Source organism: Opisthocomus hoazin, chromosome 7, assembly GCF_030867145.1.
Source record: "Opisthocomus hoazin isolate bOpiHoa1 chromosome 7, bOpiHoa1.hap1, whole genome shotgun sequence".
Lineage (NCBI taxonomy): Eukaryota > Metazoa > Chordata > Aves > Opisthocomiformes > Opisthocomidae > Opisthocomus > Opisthocomus hoazin.
Window position 1 is genome coordinate 11,564,981 of NC_134420.1, and position 24,599 is coordinate 11,589,579.

The following is a 24,599-nucleotide window of genomic DNA, read 5'->3' on the forward strand; positions in this document are numbered from 1 at the left end:
AATTTAAGCAATTAGTTCTCTATATTTTGCTTTTTAGGTCTAAATCTGGCTGTTATCACAACTATTCACTGTGACTTCCAGTGTTAAGCAATACATCGCATAAAAAATCTGTTTAAATCTTTGCTTTTGTATATGAAGGACTCCACTGCTTACAAATACACTTATGTCTCCTTACCTAGTAACTTTGTGCGTTACAGACATCTTTCCCTCTGTCTAGTACCAATGTAGAATCAAGAAGCCTAGCATCAAATTTCCACTGCTTAAGCTCCAAATACTTTACATTTCTCTCATGGCCATTTCATTCCCTGTCTTCTACTTACAGCACAGAAACAGAGCCAAAATCCAAATTCACCTCAGCTCCTGAAATTTGCTCCTCCAATTCCCCATTTCTTTATTTCCACAGCAGATTTTTTTCAGTTTGTTCCTGTGTTCCACACCTGACAAAGCAGCCATTCCTGTTCAACCTGCCCTGACTGCTTCTGTTAAAGCCTGCCACCCAAACTCTGCAAGCCTTTGCCCTCTCTGCTCCTCACTGTTTACAAGTGAGAGATGTGACCCGTCAGCTGCCGCAGGGCCTTCTGCAGGCACCCGTGTTCCCTTGCTGCAGGAGCTGATGTACCAAGCTGCCCAGCATGGATGTCACGCCACGGAAAAAGGTGACTTCCCCAGCGCTGTGGGTACACCAGGAAGCTGAAGAGGACAGCACTGTTCTGAAGAGGCAAAATCTTCCCGTTGAACACCCTTTCAGAAAACCGTCATGAAGCCTAAAATCCCACTGATGACCCAGGATACTGTGAAGCTGCCTATGCTGTGAAGAACTCGGGCACTTAAACAGATACCAGTATAACAAGTTTTAACTGGACTGGTACTAAATAATATACAGCCTTGCTCTGTTTCTACATCTAGGCTTTCACTTCCCTCTAAGCAAGGCACCAGTGCAGGAAACCCAGCCAGAAAAACTGTCTCTCCCTGGGCTTTCACTTCTCCCCCTGGGTACCAGCCCCTCCTGTCCCAGGCTCACCACACTCACAGACCTGGGCATTTGCTTTTTGTCTCACCGCATCACCGCACTTCAGCCTCCACCACAGTCTTGGTACCTTAGATTATGAACTAAGAGGGCAATGCTGTGAAATAAACTCACCAGTCACATGCCTCTTTCTTGCTGGTTTCTCCCAGAGCTCCTAATAAAACCCATTACGTTAAAACACACACAAAGTGGTCGGGCGCGTAGACACACACATGCATGCACACCCCTATTTATTAGGCATAGTGGCTTTATATTTAAGGTAGTATATCAGAGCCCTAAACAGAATTTTTTTAACTCATGTATTAAACAATTATTCCTTTGGCAAGAAATTCATCTGAGCCTCCATTTTCAACAAGTTACTGATTTTGTGTGGGTTCTCCAGGGGTATTCAGACTAAGCCATGCATGGCACAGGTGTTCAGCCCCAGCTGCCTGAAGGGACCTCCGGCAGAGCAGCAGCTATGCAGACAACAGGATCACTGGGCAAATTGGGCAGAGTGGGCAGGGTTTCTCATCCATGCAGCACTCTCATATCCACAACCCTAACTTGGAGGGAATGCTATTAAAAATAACCCAGGACCTCAGTTCAACCTTCTACGGCCACACAGTTTTGCCTAAGAGTGGTCTTTTATTTAAATTCAATATTTAAAATACAATAACCACCCTGCCTATTTTCAGTACAACATGAAATCCTGGCTTGTGACACCCCAAAACAGAGCAGTAAGAATACAAGTAAAAAAATCCTTGTCAGCACTCTCCTGACTGCAGTAGCTATGGGCCAGATTTTTCATGTTGCAATTTCCCAGAGGAGCTGGTTTTCAGGCCCGAATCTCACCTCATCTGTGCTGAAGAAATTCCAGTGGAGCTGCATGGGTGATTCCAGCTTTTTATGTGTAACCTGCTATCACATTTTTGTCCAGGGAATTTTGTTCTGTATTTTAGCATCATTCTTCTTAACAACCCACAAGACAATTTTCTTCAAAGAAAGCTCTTATTAGTCTTTATATCTATGACCTTAGGTTATCTTTTATAGTTTAATCTACACAAACTTAGAAATCAAGTTTTGCCTGTGGTAGCCAGCCCATCAATTGATTCGATTGTCCAGTACAACTTCCAATTCTCACAAGCAATTTGACAATTGCGAGTATTTCACACTGCATGTTACAAAGTCTAGTGCTGCAAAGATAATGAGACCTGGAATTACACACATCATTGCAAGTCTACTCATTTAACCATGAATTTTCAGGTAATTTTGATGTTTCAATAACAGGCATACTATAGGCCAACCTGTCATATTACTGTTATCACAAAAATGTCATGTGCCTGTCTCCTAGCTTGCACACATACCGACTCTCAGACTCTCATCGAACCTTGCCTGATTCACAGGATACATAAACAAAATACATTATTTTTAATGGATGGTTTCACACATAGCAGAGCCCTCCAGCCACTAAATAGTGCTCTCAAGTAATTTACTAAGGTTTGTCATTTATTAATAGGGGACATATGAATCTTACTTGATGGGAAGGACAGAAGAAACCTGGGTCAGCTTGGTCCACTAGAGGCATAGATCTGGACTCTGCTCCTGGTGACTTCTGTCACAAGCAGGTGAGGAGAGGGGTGTCCTGCCTTTCCTCCTCGGTCCCGCATGAGAAAGGCCCCTTGCTTGGCTATTCTGGAGACAAACTCCAGAGCAGACTGGAAGGCCACCACCCACCGCTGCTCACTCCAACCCTTTGCTGGGGATTAGGACACTTGTCACCAGCTCCTGATGAGCGGACTGGCCACAGCACATCTTGTGCACATCCACTGCTGAGAAAATAACTTTCTGAGGGCAAGGGTGGTCCTCGAGGTGAGAGCAGGCAGTGATTGCAGGAATGGCTGGGGCATGAGTCACCGTGGCAGCTCAGCAAGCCCCATTGCTGCCGGGAACCGGGAGGAAGGCACCTCACCCCGGCACCCCTGGCAGCACCTGAGCTTGGGGCCGCAACGATGCTGCGGGTGGCAGCATCGTAAATAACATAAATCATAACAGTTCATAAATGGCATGATGTACAGAATGTGAAGAATTTATGAAACGTCATGCGATTATATGAAATCATAAAATAAATAATAAATAAAAATAAAAATTAAAAAGGTAGCCACCCAGCTCCGGCCGACCAGAGAATGGTCTGGCCTGGCCACACCCACACAGTGACGGCTGGCTGTCCCACATCACCAGACACAATTTCTCTCCCACTTTCTCATCCTTCACCCACTGCCCAAATCAGCGCATGCCCCGGCAGTTGGGAGCCAAGACAGGCTGCCCCTGCATAGCTCAGCACCCGCCCGAGAAATGTGGCTTCACAACTGCTTGCATGGCACAAGTTTAGCAACCTGTAAAAATATCTCACATCCCTCTTACTCCTGTATTTAAAGTGAGCTTTATTTCTTATTGCTTTTATTTCCGTGGTTAATACGCAGCTTGGAGCCAGAAAACTCTGAAGCCTTACAATATGCTATAGTATAGGGTTAACCTGCAGTATCTTCTTAAATTACATGGAAGGTTTAAATCAAAGAAAAATGAGCAGGTACAGAAAAGCCAGTCTGCAAGCAGGTTGTAAACACTGCGTTGCTTTCAGCAAGTTCAATTCACTACCAATTCTGATCTGATATTTTTATAGATTTAATGAATCAGGTTGATACCATGCAATGGGATAAATGAGCAGTCAGTTTTGTTGTTTAGGCTTTATTTGCATGTTTCCAATTAAAAACATAAAAAAAACAAGCAATTAATTGGAAACATTAAAATGTAAGAATGCAACAGCTTTTAAACATACGGGAGCTTTCATCTGAGCAAGAATTTTCCCTGGAAAAGACTGAGGTGAGCTCACAACTTTCAATCAAAGATCTCTCTACTTCTAAAAAATTTAGTTGAGGTTAGTTAAGGTTATCACATAATAGGTGAATTTCCACAACTTTAGACACTGGCTTTACTAGAATGAATTATTGATGTCTTACTGTCATAAGTGAATGACTTGCAGAAACCAGCATACAGTACATTTCACTGCTGCAAGCTCTGCAGACTTCATGCAGCTCTGGGAAAGTGAGCTGAATTCTTTCTCTGAATTGCACACCAACAAAAGCAAGACCATAAAGGGTACAGCTACTTTGGAAATTGATCAGTCTTTAAAATGTTAAAAACAATTTCTGTACCAGAACCCCGTTGATAATTTATGTGGCCTTGTAACTGTTTTTCCTGCTTTCAGAAGTTTTTCTCTTCCCTGCTGATTGACAGAAGCTGAACATCTATTTCAGTGGAGCTCTGCCAGTTTATACAAGCTGAGGATATGGCCCATATTTTTCAAAAGGGAGGTCCTTTCCACTGTTTTGCCATCTGCCACGCACTACTTTAAGCTAATTAAATAACATCAAGTTCTAGCAGGCGTTTTCAGGCCATTAGAGTTTTCCATTTCTGGACCCCTACAGGTACCTAGCAAGTCTGGCTTCAGGAGAATGGAGCCTTAGATTCAAAGGTGCTGACAATGCTAAATACCTTTTTAAATATCAGAAAATATCCTGGCAGTTTGGATACTCTCTGTGGTTTCCATCCAAAGTGAGTTTGTGTAAGATCTGTGAATGTGAGCACATAATCTTACATGCTCGGAGTTACTGGGGGATTGCCTTCAACTATCTGTTGTTTCAATCATGTCAGTCACTAAGTCGGATAGCATGGGAAACCAACCTGTGTCATGCCCCGTGGTGGACTGAAGGGTGCCGACAGCTTGCTCCCGATAATCAGCAAGGCTATTTAGCACGTTGAATTGCTCCCCCCTTCAGCAGCCCTCGCTTTGCCAACCCTGCCCACCCTTTGGTCCGGCTCCTCCACAAGTTGCTCTACCCACCACCCCTTCCTATCCGAGCCCTACAACTCCTCCCAGCACCTTACAGCCTGATGCTGGCTGTGGCAATGCGCAGCAGCAACTGCCCGCTGGGAAAAACAAAAGCATTTTATTACCTTCTACTCTACAGTTGCAAATGTAACAAAGATCGAATGTCTCAGAGATACCTAACTGAACAGTTATTCCATGTAACCACGGATTTCCGATCATTTGTGGCATTTTCTTTCCCTCTCTGCTATTCATATGTTAAACCCACTTACGCTACTGGTCTTAAAACAGACTGTAAACAGCCGGAGCAGAGATTGTCTCATCTTGTGTGCACAAGACCTACTACAATGGAGCCTTTATCCCGCCTGCAGACTTTCAGCACTGCTATAATTCAAATACTACTAATAATGATAGCTAATGTAGACTAGTATGAGCCAGACATTAACATGAACAGAGAATAACCCTCTATCAACCAGAAGCTCTACAGGAATAATGCAGTACACCAGCAATACCGGTGGGTTTGCACGCCTCCTGCTTTTATCCTGAAAGAGCCCAAAACACCTTCTCAAACCCATGGAAAGACTGTTTTGAACACATCATATTGAATGAAGCATTTTTATCAAGACACAGCAGCCTCACATGTCATTTGGGGCTAAAAAAGAGAACGACCTTTGCCAGCTGAAACCATCACTGGAAAAGGGAAGGGAGGCCAGCGTGTACCGGCATAGCTGAATGACAAGCTCTGGCTTCTGGTCTGTCTAGGATAAAATGAGAATTACCGCAGTCTAAATCAGCCTCTCATCCATTGCACTGCCCACTAAGAAAACAACAAAAATCCAACAAACTAAGCATTATAAACAAAATGTCCAGCAAACAAGAGTAACAGTACTTCTCATGCCAGGAACATCCTGGTTTCAGGCCAGACATAAATGTGAGATCAAGACACCAGTAAGATTTCACTGTCATTTCAATGACACAATCACACCTTCAAGTAAGCCTCTAGAGAGGTGTGTGCGTAGGTGGACACACCTCTGTATAAACTTCAAATGCGATTTAAGTATGCCATCCTAACCGACAAAGTCGTATTAGTACAAATCCATGCGTATTGTCACTGTCTGAGTCATATGAGTACATGGCAGATATTTTAACACCACTTCAATGGCTAATACAAATAAGCCTAAATCTCCAGCGTACTTCAATTTCTGTGACCACAATAGCTCTTCTCCTTCCCTTCCTAATGAATTTATCATACGGAACCAACATTCACAGATTTCCCTTAAAACAGTGTTAATGTAAAGGAAAACGTACAGGACTACAATGTTCGACACAGCTGCCCAGTGTACAGTGACGTCCTTTTCATGAACAAGCTGGAGCTGCCTGAAACCACCCAGGTTTGGAGGGAGGCAAGTTTCCTCACGGATCTGGATGAAGGTCTGTTCCTGCGAGGCTCACGGGCTTGCGAGTGTGTTACGGGCAAGGAAACACCGCACGGGGTAGGCTGCGAGACGCTGTAAAAACAGGCCCAGAAGTAAAGCAGTATTTTAAAATGCACAGTATTCCTGGCAGTCACATGCTTTAAAATTGGATGTAAATCATTGCAAACTTCAACTTTTGTTTCCACAGAACTTTTTAAATGTTTTTGCTTTCACACACAGGGCCCTGTTCAGCATCTTGCTGCCATGGTGTTTTTCTATCTTGACAATTCACTTCCGTGAGCAGGCATGCAGCCAACTCAAATGAGACTCAATGCAGTGAAAAGCCCTTCAGGTAAACAGTGTGATAAGCTAAACTGCAAAAACGAGACAATGTTTTTGGCCTATGAGGCAGTTGCTATGGAGACGGTTGCTAATTAACTGCATTCAGCCAAGAGAACAAAGGGTTTAAGGGCAGACAGGACTCTGTATCTCAGAGTGAGCAATGCCTAACGTCTTATGCAATCTGCACATCTATCATATCTGGAATACCTGAGCCTTTGCTTAGGTTGCAAAATACCTCAAGAAATGACAATAGGGTGGCTTATTCCTTTAAATTTGAACTAATTTTTAGGTAATTAATGATCTACCAGTATTTAAAAAACAAACAAATTCCATACTTAGAAGTCGCAGGTATCACGAATCAATGCATCAAGTCAGGACTGTATTAAACATTGCAACGTTCTACGTTCATTCAGAGTTACTGCTTTCACAGCTAATAAAAATGCCATTGAAAAATCACTTCTAGGACAATATAATGTACCTAATATATTATTCTCTCTTGCATCTTAAAAATTATTAGCTTACAATGCTTGGAAATCTTAGAATAATTAATTCTTCCATTCCTTCCTAAACAAAATTCTTAGAAATGTACCTTGTATACCTAGTATATTTACAATAAAATCGGTTATTCTGAACAGACACTGAATCACATTATTTTAAAGGGCTTATATTTTGGGATAGCTATGTATTATGATTCTTTACTATTTCTATAGTGCACTGTAGGTCTACAGTGCTCTAGAAAAAACCCATAAACTAGTCATAAGTGACGTATACCCCAGAGCAGCATAGTTCCAGTTTACGGAGTCCCCATGTGTTACTGGGGAAACTGCCCTCATGCACAGCAGCCTCCTGCAAACCTGCGGGGCCAGGGCATCTGCTGAGACCTGATGAGCCTTGCCGGTGAGCGAGAGCTGCACCGGCTGCACTTGGGCCAGACCAGGCACCTCCGCACGGTATACGGGCAGATCCTAACTCACTTTTCAGACAAAGACTTCAAAAGTTGACCTCTTCTCTTAAGTGAAAGCTAAGAAAGCCAAAAAAGAGCCAGCTGCTTATTAGAAAGCCCCTTCCATTAGACATGAAAAGACGATGGACAAAATACATCTGTGCTAACACAAGACTTCTTTAGGTCTGGATAAATACAGCAACATTTTTCCTTCTTAAGTCATTAAACATATGATTTAAAAAAAAAACCAAAGTAAGGATTTTTTTGCTTAATGATTTAGATACTGTTAGGATTTAAAGGGTCACAATCAATTTTGAAGTTAAGCCCTTACTAAGGGGAATAGGATGAGTTCACACCTCATATGAGGGTATTACTTCAGCAAAGCTTGCTGCACACTGAACAAGCATTATATAAATTTATTACACAAAGACCTAAGGTTTGGGGTTTTTTTGACATTTTAAATTATGAGGCATCTGCAAACAGATCCTAAATCTGAATTGCACACGGATTTTCCACACCAGCCAATTCAGATTGCCCCCAGACATCCCCTCCAGCATTAATCACTCACCCACACTACTGTGGCTCATATTTCTTCTACAGAAACAGAGGTCTGCAAGATTCTTAAACTCTTGCCTAGAAAATAGAAATTATTACTTATGTGGCAAACTAAGTTTTAAAAATAAGGGACCCAATTCTGCCTTCAATTACACTGCCATAAATCTCTAACAACTCCATTAGATTTATAACAGTGTAACTGAGGAGGAAATTGAGCCCAAGATATTTTCTAAATCGGTAATTAAATAGCAGAATTTTAGCTTGGTAAAGACCTCTTAGATTACCTCTTTGGATAAGGCTACATACCTTTTTGTTCCTTGAATAATGATGTTATGAACAAATTCAATCATCTTATTTTCACCAGCCCCTATATTACTCTGTGGAAGGATCACATCATCTCAGGGACCATCAATATGCGGCTAAATACTGCCTCACTTTCCCATCCACTTTCTGTCTCTCTTCCCCACATAAACGTTAGCCTCTTTATAGCTGTCCATTATTTGTACACGATATATAGCACCTCAAGGACCTTTTCTTGCTTGGTTTCAAGGAACTACTATATTAAACAAACACCTAATAATAATAAAATGGCCGTTAGCCAACTCCCTTATTAGAGGTGCAAGGCATCCTGCAGTCACATTATGCAGAGACTGTACTTTTCAGAAGATGCAGCCTGCTCTCCCAGTGCACAGGATGTGGTGCAGGAAACATGGCTTTGCCATAGTAGCCGTAAGCTCCCCGAGGGTCACTGGATAAACTGTGAAAGGGGCCCCTTCAGCATTAAAACATACATAGATGGTACTGGGGGGAAGAGGGCTCGATTCCCAACTCTGCTATAAAACTCTTGATGACACTGGACAAGCTATTTAATCTCTCTACACTTCTTTTCTTCACTGGGGTAAGGGCAGCTTGTAAAACCTCCTGTCTCATTTTCAGTAGAAGTGGTTTTCCCATGGCTATTTTAGCTCATTTCTATCTCTGCTCAGCATTTTCAGTTCTAATGCATCTTTCCTATTTTTTCCCACTTTGCTAACACCATACACCAGAGCCCACACCGTCACCACCAGGTCTGTGCGTGTCACGCTCACAGGGGTCAGCGGGAGGCTGTAACTTGGGACAACTGCTACCAAATGGGGCTGAGAGAGAACAACAGCCTTTGGGGGGGCCAGGCCAGGCGGTTTCTGAACTGTCCCACCTGCTAACGACACTCCTCTGGCAACTCAGCTACATAGCTCCAATAGCCTTTTTCACTGCCTCGCAGGATGGAAGATTCTGCGGGTGGCTCCTCTGTACGCTATCTCTTACAGTAATTCTCCTCGGCATTTTCACAGCCTCTTGTGATTAGACCTCCTATAGCTAAAAATACACCATGCAGTCTAACTATGTAACAGACAATATACGCCTGCATACCTCACCTATCTAAATATATGCCTCCATACCTACCTAATAACTACTGTGAATATGAATCATAATATTTCTTTGCATACAGCTCTCACAGTAGGTTACATAAAGTCACCAAAGCAAAGAAGGAAGGGTCCAGCCAAGAGGTAGCAAATTCATTGTGTGTACACCTCCTTGCTGAGGTCTCTTAAATACACTTTAATTGGCTGAAAGGGAACACGTTATATTTATACACACATGTTTGCACATATATGTGTGTGCATATATGCATGTAGCAATTAGTAAGCAATTACATCACTATTAATTGTACTAGAAGTTTCATTGTTGACAGTCTATCCAAGGAAGAACTAAACAAATGAAAATGCAATTCTTGTTCAAAGAATTAAATGTTGAAGTCACCAGATCACATGAAGGTGCCTGTTAAAATGATTCAAAGACTACTTTCACTGTGGAAAATTAATTTACTACTTATCTAGAGTTGTCAACAATACCCATAAACAACAGTAAGCCTGCTGTCCCCAACCACCTGGAACTGGAACTATTTGGGTTAACACTTTTTATTTCCCAGTGTCTAAGACAATAGTGTTACTTGTTAGTTTAGGGGTAGAATTGATGCTGAATCAAAGTGGCCAAAGACGCTTTTTTCATCTGTGTTCCCTACTCACTTGCATTGCTACCATGACATAAAAGGCAATTTAAACTATGATTTCTATTTAAGTAATGATTTTCTTTTCCATGCTAACCAAACACCAGTTGATGTTAAGGTATATGTAAACAAAAGCAAAGCAGTTTCAGGCAAATAAGCTTGAAATGTTTTAGCTTTGCTGCGATGATTAGGCATGCTGAAAAAGTATTTTGTTCCTTATCTGCAAACATAGTACAACCCACTTCCATACAGACTACTGGAACGTGCTCCCCAACACCCCCAGGCATATATTCTGCTGCTGTCCCCAAAACCATCAGACATCAAGTCTGATACTGTTGCCTGCAGACAAACCAAGATGCAGCCCAAGCCAAATCCATCGCTGCCTGTTGGGTCCCCTGTCTATCCCCTCCAAAGAGGGCAATCAAACAAGGAACTGGGTTGATGATCTGATGCCTCATACACCTCTGGCAAGCTCACTGCCCCCTTACAAACGCAGCCCACGTTTTGTGCTAACTTTAATTCTATATCAAGTTCCTAAATTCTATCAGATTGTGCAGGTGCAAGACAGCCTGATCTCTGGATTTCTCTTGTCTTGTATCTTTTAGTATTTTTTTTAACAAGACAGAAAGGAGATGTCGATAAAAGCATGAAATCTGCCTACATCCAGGAAAATCCTCAGGAGGCTTGACCTAGTTGGAGATGGTTGTTGTAGGAAGGCTGTAATTAAGCAGTCACGATAGTGACGCTGACTTCTCACACCAGAGAATGTGTATGTTGACCACAGTTTCTATTAACAGTGCTTATTTGAGTCCCCTGTAGGTAAAATTGTAGTGGTGTTTGACAGACATCCCAGCAAATCCCGTGGTGTGCAATGCTTTCTTAGGGTTTCAATTTTCTCATGAATTTGGGATGCATTGTTGTCGCTTTTACAATAGGTCTAACAAGCCATGCTGCTTCCCTCTATTTGAAAGAGTATTCATGATGGTCCATCATGAGATGGAATTAGAACATTGATGTTCATCTCTTTTCTCCTTCCCCAGTTTGTATTATTTTTGCTTACAAAAATATGTCCTTTAATCATCCAATGTAAAAATCTTAGTATGCCTAGGACAAAGCCAGAAAAGCATCAGAGGAGCTTTTTCCTTTTAGCCAAACCATTGCTTCTATTGGAAGTCTGTTAATCCATTCGTGTCCAATTTCTTAAACTATACAGTCAGGCTAAAATCATCTGGAAGTCCAGACTCTAAAGTGTTTCTCTCTGATGTTCCAGACCAAGTGTCCCACATTAAATTGTTTGTAGCATAGGAAAATATTCATACAATGGTATGACTACAACTTCTCAAGGGCATCACAAAAAAAAAAAATCCTGTATGCATCTGTGAGGAAATCCCTGTAAGACACAGTTAAGATACATATTAATTTTGAATAGCATGGCCCTCAGGGAATTGTGTAAGACTCATGTCACAACAACCACAGCATTTACTCTGCAACAGTTAGCCCAGGCTCACTCCTGTGAGGTGTGGAGTGGGGTATATGCCTACTTCTCTGGAGACTGCACGCCCCCAGAAAACCAAAGATGCTGTGAAAAGTTCTTTGCACTGCCACTGCTCCTTGTTCCCTGTAGTGTTATTTGTGATCACACCCACACTGAGCAAATCCACTAGGGCAGAGGGGGAATGTTAGGATGAAGTTTCCCTCCTGACCTGGTTCAGATACCTGGCTTTCACCACTCATCCAACTGGCCCCCCAGCTCCGCCTGGTTTGAACAGCCGGCTGGGAGTCTCCAATTCCAGCAGCTCTTGGATGCTGGCACAAGCCATGGTGATGGTGCTGACTGTAGCAGTACTGCTGGCAGTTAGGGGATCAATTTTTGATCAATTTTTTTCTGTTACTGGTCATGTAAGATGCTCTCTGTGCTGTTCAAGTCTTTTTCTTTATAAAATGACAGTTTCTATGTTTTATTACCTCTTCTGCTTCCATAAGGATGCCCAGAACAGGGGTGTCTAACATGAATATAACTCACCTTCCACATCCCCACATAAGCACTTTACTGGGGATGTGGGTCAGTGGGCTACTGCTCACAATCGTGTGAGATCTTTCAGTTGGTATTTGAATCTGGTAAGAACGGAGATACTTTTACCATAATGTCATGCTGGTTTCATGAAGAGGAATCCAAACCTGATAGCCCATCATAACTGCCAAGAACACGCAGGCCTTACTTGTCTAACTCAAGTTGTCCCCAGGTTGTCTGAACCAGAAGGTGTTTACCCTGACATGCTTCTAGGAGGGATCCTAGTTTCGCAAGGAATGGAATCAAATAAATGAGTACATTTTCTTTTATGCTGTCTGTATGCAGGATTTTCAATTATCTTGAGCTCCCACTACTGTGCAACCAACTAACACACTACATCAGCCCAATCAAGGCTGTTTTAACTACCTCCTAGCACAACAACTATGCCTTCTGCAATTACAGGATCACAAGTTCATCTTGTGAAATCAGAAAAATGAGCTAATATAAATCATACTACACAATCATCTAAACATATCCTGGATGTTCTAGTGAGGTTGCATCACTTCATTGCTCTCATGCTAACACACGTCATTTCTAAACAAGGGTTCTACTAAAGGAACAATGTCATAAAGGAAAAACATCCTCTTACTCTGTTTAGTATAGCTATTTGAATAGGACTAGCCATTAAATGACTCTTAAATGGTTAAATGCCTGATGTGAACCTGTCCTTGCAGCTTCCACTTAGTTCCAGGCAAGAACTAATATTGCTAGTAAGTCCTCTATACAAGAGTACCTACTAAACACTGGAAGACTTGGGCAGCAGCCACACAGTTTACTTGACATGGTTTCCCACAAACAGGCTATAAACAAATTCCTGCAAGTTCTTCTTTATATGGATGACTGAAGAGAACATGCTTAGCAGAGAAAGGACAAAGCCCAGAGTGCTAAAAAGCACTTCTAAAGGGTGTCCTGCGCTTTTTGATGCATAATTTTTTCAGCAAAACTTTCTAGTGTAACTTCCCATTTCCTTTGGAATACATCACTCTCCTGACCCAACACAGCCAAATAGAGTACCTGATCGCTGTGCCATGTATGACCTTGCACAACATTACTCACGCTTTCAGATGCAGTGCTTCCCACAGCCTACTTGCTCCCCAAGTAGGCGCTGATACCCTTACCATGCGCAGCTCTTATAGTCACCCTTAGACTTTCCCTTGAGAATGGCAGCTTCAGGCAGAGCAGAAAAAAAAGTTTTTATCTCATGAAGACTCTGCCACTTTATCCCAAACCATTGACAATTTACTCTTGAAAGCCCAAATAGAAAGATTAAACACTGTTCCCCCACATTTCACTTGTAGCTCAAGGGCAGCCTTGGCTGCAGTGACCATGGAATGGTGGAGTTCAAGATCCTTAGGGCAGTGAGGAGGGTGCATAGCAAGCTCACTACCCTGGATTTCAGTAGAGCAGACTTTGGCCTTTTTAGGGACCTGCTCAGTAGAGTACCATGGGATAAAGCCCTGGAGGGAAGAGGGGACCAAGAAAGTTAGTTAATATTCAAGGATGACCTCCTCCAAGCTCAGGAGCGATGCATCCCAACAAACAGGAAGTCAGGCAAAAAAAACAGGAGGTCTGCATGGATGAACAACAAGCTCCTGGACAAAGTCAAACACAAAAAGGAAGCCTACAGAGGGTAAAAGCAAGGACAGGTAGCCTGGAGGAATACAGAGAAATTATCTGAGCAGCCAGAGATCAGGTTAGGAAAGCTAAAGCCCTGACAGAATCAAACCTGGCCAGGGACATCAAGGGCAACAAGAAAAGCTTCTATATCTATATCAGTGATAAAAGGAAGGCTAAGGAGAATGTGGGCCCTCTCTGTAACGAAACAGGAGATCTGGTTACCTGGGATATGGAGAAGGCTGAGGTACTCAACAACTTTTTTGCCTCAGTCTTCACCAGCAAGTGCTCCAGCGACACCGCCCGAGTCACAGAAGGCAAAGGCAGGGACTGCGAGAATGAGGAACCACACACTGTAGGAGAAGCTCAGGTTCAAGGCCATCTAAGGAACCTGAAGGTGCGCAAGTCCATCGGACCTGATGAGGTGCATCTGCGGGTCCCAAGGGAACTGGTGGATGAAGTTGCTAAGGCACTATCCACCATATTTGTAAAGTCTGGTGAAGCTCCCAGAGGCTGGAAAAGGGGAAACAAAATGCTCATTTTAAAAAAGGGGAAGGAAAAAAGGAAGACCCAGGGAACTACAGGCCAGTCAGGCTCACCTCTGTGCCTGGCAAGATCATGGAGCAGATCATCCTGGAAACTATGTTTAGAGATGTGGAAAATAAGGAGGTGATTGGTGACAGCCAACATGGCTTCACTAAGGGCAAATCTTGCCAGACAGATTTGGTGGCCTTTTACGATGGGGTTACAGGACTGGCGGATATAGCAAGAGCAACTGATGTCATCTATCTGGACTTGTGCAAAGCAGGTGACACTGTCCCACATGACATCCTTGTCTCTGAGTTGGAGAGACATGGATTTGATGGATGGACCACTCGGTGGATAGGGAATTGGCTGGATGGTCGCACTGAAAGAGTGGTGGTCAACGGCTAGATGTCCACGTGGAGACCAGTGACCAGTGGCGTTCCCAGGTTCCTCCACTGGGACCGGTGCTGTTTAACATCTTTGTTGGTGGCATGGACAGTGGGATTGTGTGCACCTTCAGCAAGTTTGCTGATGACATCAAGTGGAGTAGTGTGGTTGACATGCTGGAGGGAAGGGATGCCATCCAGACAGGCTTGAGAGGTGGGCCCATGCAAACCTCAGCAAGTTCAACAAGGCCAAGCACGGAGTCCTGCACATGGGTCAGGGCAATTCCAAGCACAAATAAAGGTTGGGCGGAGAATGGATTGAGAGCAGCCCTGAGGAGAAGGACTTGGGGGTGTTGGTTGATGAGAAGCTCAACATGACCTGGCAGTGTGCGCTTGCAGCCCAAAATGCCAACTGATGCCTGAGCTGCATCAAAAGCAGTGTGGCCAGCAGGTTGAGGGAGGTGATTCTGCCCCTCTACTCTGCTCTAGTGAGAGCCCACCTGGAGTCCTGCGTTCACCTCTGGGGTCCCCAACATAAGCAGGACATGGACCTGTTGGAGTGGGTCCAGAGGAGGGGCCACAAAAGTGATCCGACGAACGGAACACCTCTTCTATGAGGAAAGGCTGAGAGAATTGGTGTTGTTCAGCCTGGGGAAGAGAAGGCTCCAGGGAGACCTTATAGCAGCCTTCCAATACCTGAAGGGAGCCTGCAAGAAAGCTGGAGAGGGACTTTTTGCAAGGGCCTATAGTGATAGGACAAGGCGGAATGGCTTTAAACTAAAAGAGGGTAGATTTAGATTAGATAGAAGGAAGAAATTCTTTACTAAGTGGGTGGTGAGGCGCTGGCACAGGTTGCCCAGAGAAGCTGTGGATGCCGCCTCCCTGGAAGTGTTCTAGGCGAGGCTGGATGGGGCTTTGAGCAACCCAGTCTCATGGAAGGTGTCCCTGCTCATGGCAGGGGGCTGGAACGAGATGATCTGTAAGTTCCCTTTCGACCCAAACCATTCTGTGATTCAGAAATCCTTGACAACAAGTAAGCCAAACGCCCTTCATTTCTAATGACAGAAGTGCCTTCTGCTCAGCTCACAAAACCAGACTGCCTTCCTGCAAGCACAGCATGCTGATGTTGCAAGAACATCACTAGATTGCAGAAATGTTTATAGGCAGATTGTTCATAATCTACGTAATTTACATCATAACTTTTCAGACACTGTATCTTTGGACCTTCGTTTTCTTCACTTCTGACTGATTGCTCAGCACACGCTTGCAGCCTGCCTTCATGCATGCACTGTGCCATGACGTAATACAGTGAGCAATCACAGAATTGCAAGAATGTTTCTAGACAGATTTGTTTACAATCTAAGAAACCCAAATAGTAACTTTCACAATAGGAGTCCTATCTCCAGTGCATTTTGTGTATGTTGCTGAGAGACCAAAAAGAAAAAAAGAAAAAAATACAAGAGCATTTTTTTGTACAATGATTGCAATAACAGATGAATAAACATGCAACCTGATACTTCACATCTGGTATTTCATCACTCCAAATACCTTATTCGCATTCAAATATATTTAATACTGTGGAAACTTTATAAGGTAGTGATGTCTTTATAGAGGCAGTAACTCGCATGGAACTTTTAAAATTAAAAGCAATAGTAAAAATAATTTGTAACATGTTACTGTATTGTTCATACAGCTAGTTACCTTGCAGTTCCCCAGCTGAAACCCAAAAAGACATCTAATAATAACAGCTAGCTACAGAATGACACAAGCCTACAGAATAGGATTTCTTTTGCCAGTGTACTAGTTCAATTTTAATATTCAATTTCTACAAGGTGCTTTGGAAATGAAGACTATTATTACTCATCGTGCAAAAATTCTATCATCTGAGCAGAAATTTTTATGAAAGAATCATTTTCCCTTTACTGTCATGGTAATGCAGGCCAGGAGATTTTATGCATGACCTATTAAACATATACAACCGATCTGAAAGGCTATTATGCACCTTCTCATGTTAATTAGTACTCATTTTACTCTGTAAACAACTAAGCATGCTAAAAAACTTCCTTTTTAGACAGTCATTAATACACTCTTAAGTAGTTTTGTTGCAGAGATGAATACCTCCGATGCAAATCACGATGACTAATTTCATTTGTAATTGAAGAGCTGTTTCCAGGTCTCATAAATTAAGATCAAACTATTCTCTTGTCTTAAAGGCAGAAGCCACCTCTGTTACCTTGAGGCTAAGTTAGCATTGTTAATGATAGCATGTCTGCGGGTGTTATTACACTTGCTAGAAACTTAGGGACTTTGGCATTGTCCCTGGAACTGCACTAAACTACGTCTCGCTATAGCTAAACTTCAAAAAAAAGATGAAAACATGCGCACAGGGCCAAATCCATTCCCGTGGTAACTCCAGTGACTTCAGTGTTACACCAAGGATAAAAGTAGGGCTGCATTTCACAGCAGCTCTCATTCCTGTAATCTTTTCCAAAACACTCTCCCAGGAGCAAAGACAAGCACAGGCACATATCCTGCCAATAAGTGAGTTCACAGGAATCACTACAAGTAACTAAACTGTCAGCAGTAAAAGACCAACAATTGGAACAAAGTACAAATACAGGACAGCCAATGCCCTCTAATGGGCTAGAGCTTTACTAAGTGCTGGATAAACAAGGACACAGAAATTCATCGGAACTGATCTCTGAGAGGGAAGGCAAATTATAGGGTGTCCCATTTCATACTAGTTGATGATATTTGTGTTTAATCAATACTTCTTATGAAATGGTACAGATGAAAAAAACTCTTACCAATATCTTGCTAGACAAATGAGAATGGGTCTAAGAGCCGAGTCTTTCCTCCATGGGCTACGCTCAACTGTTTCCACAAAGAGTGTGAGCTTCAATTTACCCAGGAGCTCCTCTGTCCTTCTTCAAGTTTTTGTATTTATTCCCTCCTCACCTTTTTTCTATTTTATTTACTGCTAGTCCATACTGTACTAGGAGCAAACCCAAAACTCTAAGACCATCACAACCACACAAGCACACACGCACACAGCAAGGAGGACAAGGAGTGACAGATAGTGCTTTCCTGCAGAAACCTTATCACTGGTCCCTTGGCCTTACAGTGCACTCCCTTTCTCTCAAGAATTTCCAAACTATCATTCCTGGAATTTGCCCCTCTGAACCAAAACAAGCGTCTTTGCTTCTTACCCAATCATTTCCTATAAATTTAAAAACAAGAGTTTCATTAAGTTTTTATTTTGTTTTCTGAGGGTTTCTTCAAGGAGCCATAACTCCGTACTGCTGGCAGGGTCAGCAGCAGCCTGAAATGCTTCTGGTCTCGCACAGGTGGCGGCTTTGTCCTTACAGCCCCAGGATGCCCCAGGGCTGAAAAAAAGTCAAGACACCCCCTTTCTCCTCCCTAGTCACAGGGCCCTGCAACCGTTTTCTGTGGGGCTAGGATCGAAAGTCTTTTGTTCTCATCCTCCTCCAGTGCCGTAAGTTACTTTTTTGGGAAAGCAAGGGGAGAGGAAAACGCCCTCCCCTTCCCTTCCCTCCTTCGCCCAAGATCACAGCTGTAGAGGAACAGCTGAAGCGATTCAAGCTGTCCCGAGAGGTCACAGATGTCCCTGGGTACTGCCGGGGCGGCTCTGCCAGCGCCGCACACCGCCCGATTCCAAGCCCCCCGGTCCCGCCCGAGTGACTCTCCAAGTGCCCGGAGCCAACCGACCAGGAGCCTGTACACAGCCCTCTTAGAAATGCCACTTCTAAGGACAAATTCAAACCACCACAAAGAACAGTGAAGAAACTCTGGTCTCGGCTTACATGAATGTCGCAAAGCTCTCATTAAATCAAAGGTAGAGACTTAAAATATTTCTTCAAGAAAAACCTCTGCTTTTCTCAAAATCTCTCTCCAAAGATAAAAAAACTACAATTGTTTAACTTCATCCACACAGAGTGATCATTATATTTGCCTCTGTAAAGATCATATTTGTTCTAGTGCCTATATCTAAAGGCACTTTCAGTTAGAAAATGAAATGGTGCTCTCTTGACCTTTTGTCTTACATGGTTCACGAATTACTGACACATTACAATATTCCTCAACACTATGGAAGCTTAGAGATATTGCAATGTCTGTCTTGTAAGTGAAATAAACTCGGAATGCCACTAAAAGGCATTAAATTATTTTCATTATGCCACACACAATCTAAAACACTTACACTGTTTTGATTTCAAAATCCTTGGAGAACAATTATGCTCTCAGGGCCATAAGACTGTATTAGAAAGTCCTCAGAAACCTAGTATGGTTTCAATAAATCCTCAAACACTACAAAGCAGTTACTCAGCTTGAAGAATGAAAACATGAGTTCATCCACTGCAAAGTCAGGGTGTAAATTCTGCTCATACAGTACCCAAACACATTTTTTTCTTCCCAGTCAGGGCAATGCTTTAAGTCAAGTTTTCGGCAGCATACATGCATATCTCTTTTTTTGACTGAAAAGAAACAACATTCAATTTAGGATAAGCATAAACCTATGAGATGTGCCTATATGCTTACGGCATTACTAGTTAGCAGTATTAATCAGCAATTAGATATGCATAAATACTTTTGTACATATGTAATTTAACAAATGTTAACATTCAGGATTAGAGCACCATTAAATTTAATCAGTGATTGTTGAAATGAATGGATAAATATGTTAATTTCTTTAATTTATACAAGGGCACAAAGAACACTTCGAAACACCAGAAATCAGATTTCAGGGGTGATTACTGTGGTTGCGGGGATCCCGATTTAAAAAAATACAGCCACCCTTATTTTGGCTGATGAGGCTGCTCAAGCAGCTTTTGAGCATAACTACACAACAAGCCTGTTTGTATACACACACATCCTCCTAGAAAGAGCGCAACCGTCTAATTAAGCAAATCATCTCCCCTTTCGAATGGAAAATAACAACACCGAAATGCAATCAAAATAGGCGGAAATGGGTGAGAAAGAGAGGCTGAAAGAAATGATGTTCCCCTGTGCGGGGGGGTAGGGGAACAGATAAAAAAAGAAGAAAGCAAGCAGCCAGGCAGGAACCGGCGCCCGGCGACGTTCGGCCAGGGGCAGCTGAGCCGCCTGGTCCCAGCTCCGCTTTCCCAGGCGCGGCGTGTGGCGTGGCCGCCGGGGTCACACGGCAGCTGCGCGGGGAGCCGGGGGGCCCTCCCTGGTTCCCTCACCTCGGGGCGGGGGCGGGGGGGCGCACAGCTGGCGGCAGCTGCGGCACCATCTGCGCCGGGCCCGGGCCGGCCGCCCCTCCGCTGCCCCCGGCCAGGTACGGGCTGACCCCGCGGCGCGGCACGGCACGGCACGGCAGGGCACGGGGAGCCGCAGCCGGGGATCCGGCGCCCGCAGGGCTCGCTTGGCGAAACGGGAGAGGCAGCGCGGCGGAGCGGGGCGAGAGCTGCGGGGCCCGGGGCGGTGCGTGCGGATGGCGGCGTCCCGTCCCTCCGCGGTGCTGCGCCACGCTGTCACCGATCTACGGCGGTTTGCGGGGAGGGAAGGGGAGAGTCAAAAACAAAAAGAAAATGAAAGGCACGAGGGCACCCCCAACTCGCCTCTTTCATCGAGAGGCTTCTGAACACGACAAGAACTTTAGCACTTTGCAATTTAATATTGCACGTTCTGCCACGTGATCGCACAGAGCGCATTTCCCATTTCTCTTTATGCACCGTTCTTTGAAAAATAAAGAAAAAATGCTTAAGTGGTTTTTACGCTCAAGGGGTGACACGTTTAGAAGCTTCTTTTACACGTTTCCATTCAGCCACAGCATAGCGTTCACTAAAGACGCAGTTCTGCATCAACATTGCTTCCTAGTGCCAGTGGTGAAGGCACTGGTTCAGACAGTCCTGAGCAACGCAGCAGCCCAACCAAACTCCTTCAACTTCACAGATTTCTTCAAGATTTACTTCAAAAGTACCGAAATCGGAGCCAGGGATTTTGGGTAAAAACAAGCTGGGCTTTACAGTTCTCACTGGGACAATTATCTCCAAAGGCTAAATGCGTACCACTTACCATACATTTTGCCTTCATCTGATAAGATGATTTTCCTCCTCCCACATGGTGGATAGATAGCTAGAGCCTCCTGAAAGCTCTGCTCAATGTCAGGGCTCCAGACACCTTCTGCATCATTGTCAATAGGTTTATCTGCAGAATCACTCATTCTTTCAATATCTTCGGCAGGACTCTCGCTGCCGCTCCAGCTGCTGGGCTCAATGGTGATGGTTGGGGTCTCCAAGCCTAAGCCTGGAGTCTTAAAGGAAATATACCTACAAAACAAACAAACAAACAACCCCAAAAGGCATTAAAGACATGGAACTTCAGGCAAACATTTCTGTCTATTTCTGATACTAAGTTAACAGCAGCTGAGCAGTAACGGCAATAACACAAGCATGGGAAGCGCCCAGGAAAAGTAAAAACTTAATGACCCTTCTACCTCAAACCAGCAGAAGTGGAGCGATAAGGTTGTCAGAACGGGAACTCTTTACAACATGTTTTCTGTGCACAATTACATGAAGGCATAGAGCGTCAGGTTATTTTTCACAGATAGTCAAAGTAGGTCTTCATGCTGGGGAAAACTCTGCAGCACATGACACGTTTCCTCTGGCTGAAGACTGGCACCCTTAGAACAACGAGCCAGCCCCTCAGGCGGGGGTAAATGAGCGTACTTCCACTGGCTGGAAGGGAAGCACACCAGTTTACGCCAAAGCGACCACCAGAGCCTAAAACCACTTAAACCTAAAAACAAAAGCAAAAACTATTGTTCACATTCATCCGGATGTCAGTGGAGTAAATGGAATTACACTAGCGATGACACAGCTCAATGTGATTAACTGGAAAAGGCTGTAATTTTCAGATCTTACCCTAATATATAACGCGATCAGAATCTAAGCTACGTACGAACAAAAATCTTTAAAATGATAATACCAGAGAAAGGAATTAGAAGAAGAGAGATGCACTTTGCCTGCTTTAAAAGGTCTCTGTCACAGAACCATAGCAGAACAAAAATTACAAGCTTCAAGTTGCTGAATCAATTCAATAAGAAATAATTTAATATAGCTGCACCTGCTCACACCACCAGAGCTGCAGATCTGTCAGTGTTCCTTTTATATTTTTGAGAGAAATACAACTCTGCTATAAAGACTTGCTCCAGGCAAAAAAGCTGCTATACCAGACCAAATTCATCTCTGGTGTAATTCTTCGGGAAGTCAGTGAAATAACACCAGGAACAGATTTGGCTCAACATGTCTAGGCATAATGTAGCTTTATGTTGAAAAATGAAGAAGTTTGGTGACTCTCACTGATCTAAGCGGATGGGAGTGTTCAAACATGCATGTGTGAGCTGCACACACACTTAAAAATCCAGTTAGTTAGCTAAATATTCAGAAAACCCTAAACTATAACATTTTTTATTCTTCAGGGGGAGATGAAAGCAGGTCCCTTCCGCATGCAGAAGAGAGGGGCTTCGCCTTCTGCCCACCTCCATCCTCACACTGATGCACCTCTTGGTGGGGTCTCAGTATGCTGTAAAGTAACAGGTGAAAAGTGGCAGAACGGCATTCACCCCACGGAGAAAGAAGGGCAGACTGTACGTCAGAGGCCGTGACAGCTCTGACGAAACGCCTTTGGGCTAGAGAGCTCCCTGAAAGAAGAAATATTACAGCAGCCCTCAGCCGAACTAACCAATCAACCAATCACTAGAGATAATCAAAACCTGACAGTCCAGTCCCTCAGAGGCTACAGTGCCTTGCAAAAACAGAGCTGAAACTGGGGAAACGGGGAGTAGCCTCTCAGTCTCGCTAACCAACATTACCAGTCTGTCGCCCAAAGTATGGGGCATTTCCACTTGTCCAGTCTCTAACAGGAGCTTGGAGAGATCGGCATCTGCGAAATGGACTCCCAAGAACTTTACTTTCCTTACTTGCACGTCCGTTTCTACAAGGAGGCATTTCTTAACTTCGCATTGGTTTGACCATTTCAGCACAGCTTACAAAAATGTTAGTGCCTACCCACCAGTAATCTCAAGGCTAATCAGTGTCTCGAACGCCTTTTAATAACTGATAATGAGGCAGCAGATGGATTCACAGGGAACCACACACAAATGATATGTGAGTGGGAAGTCTGGCCAAATATACCACTTCTTGTCTGGGAAATCCAAAATGTACAAAATTTTTAAAGACTCATCACAAAAAGGGAGATGCAAACCTTTGTTAACCAGTGAAACACCATCCTTCACAATTCTTCGAAGGCTGAAGGGTTGATTCAGTCCTTGCAAGATTTGAACCTTGTAGGCAAGGTTGAGCCAAAACATAAACACAGCAATACTGGGAAAGAACTGACAAAAACAATCATGTCCACTTAAGCCTTCAAATACAGGGGGAATTTTAGGTAAACGAGAGGTAATTGAACGTTGACTGGGATAATTATGAGGGTTTCAGTTTTACTGCCACAGCGCACGGAAAAATGGCTACCAGAGCTCTTATTTGCCTCACATGATCAAGACCACGGTTTAGCATTTCACCAGAAGGCAGCACGGAGTGGGACTGTTTACTGGGTCAGTTCTTCAAAGGTGACTCGGGGAGGAAATCTTTCCCCTCCCGGATCCCAGGCACGACGGCATGCAATGCACAGCACAGCCACGGGCATCTTTTGCTCAGCCCAACCACCCTCTGCTTACAAAATCTGCCACAGTCATAGCCTCAAGTCTTATCATCGCCCTATAAACCAGCCCTTGTTATTACATTACGCTGAAATAATAATTAAAATGCACACAAGGAAAACAGAGAGGCTCTAAAGTAATTAATGTTACTTGATATTCATGTTAGATCTTGCATTGTGTTTACTGGTGAATTTTCACTGATGTGTTATCTCCCTTCCCATTCCTTTTTACCTACTTGGATATCATCTTGAGGCATTAGCAGCTACTATTCCAGCCTCTAAAATGTAAGGCAACCAAGTGTTTCTTCCAGAACATCTGTACAATAGGGGCGGGGAGGAATCTGCTGGAAAAAACCCCTCTCGTATTAAAGGTTGCTTTTAGTGATTTCCATTTTGGTGAATGCTGACACTACAGATCAAGCTTAAGGACCAAGGAGCAAAAAAGCTTGTATTACAACCACTAAATGACTCCCTTTTATTTCAGGAAAATAATGAGCTACTCAGTTAATCACTTCCAGCTCAGCTCTACGTATCAAAAGGCAATTCCACCTCCTTCTTAGTTGAATTCTAAGGACCCAACAGTGATGAAAAATTTCAGACCCGTTATGCTGGAGTTCAACGTGATTATGAAAAGTAATACAAGCTGTCAACAGGTGAGCTTCCTTGCACATTTCTAATTAGCTATTACAGTCCAATTTAAATTTATTAAAAAACTAAAAATAAAAATTAAAAAAGACAAGCCTTGCTTATATTAGCAAACTCCAAATCTTACAATACCAACACTCAGCAGAGGAAGAGTTAATCTCCTGGAAGAAATTAACTCCACCCCCCACCCTCCCCAAAAGCAGAGCTTGAGCACACCAGTTCTGTATTTACTTTTTATCATGTTAAATTTTAGAGAACCAATTTCGTGCTTGTACTTTCTGTTAACAAAATTTAAACACCTCGACACTACTCCGAAAAACAACCAAAAAAATCCCTCAAAAACCAAAACCAGATTTGGGCTAACCTTTTTGTACTTTCTCAGACTAACTAAAGCACACTGCTGCGGTTTAGAAAGTCTCTCTTCAGAATTTCCCTTTTAACATCAGCCTCTCTCACTTATT

General features: G+C 43.4%; 1 protein-coding gene across 6 annotated transcripts in view; it reads right to left on the reverse strand.

Moving 5' to 3' along the window:
• TEAD1 (TEA domain transcription factor 1) overlaps window positions 1-24,599 on the reverse strand; it is a 164,573-nt gene that overhangs the window by 88,795 nt on the left and 51,179 nt on the right. For 3 of the 6 annotated variants that reach the window (XM_075425352.1, XM_075425350.1, XM_075425348.1), the window contains exon 2: window positions 20,851-21,104. The exons of 1 other annotated variant lie outside the window; for it this stretch is intronic. In XM_075425352.1, coding sequence (XP_075281467.1) covers window positions 20,851-20,998 — 148 coding nt within the window. In that variant the 5' untranslated portion in view covers window positions 20,999-21,104. Of the gene's footprint in view, window positions 1-20,850; window positions 21,105-24,599 lie in introns of those variants that run through there. 2 more of the 6 variants (XM_075425347.1, XM_075425346.1) reach the window with 1 other exon arrangement.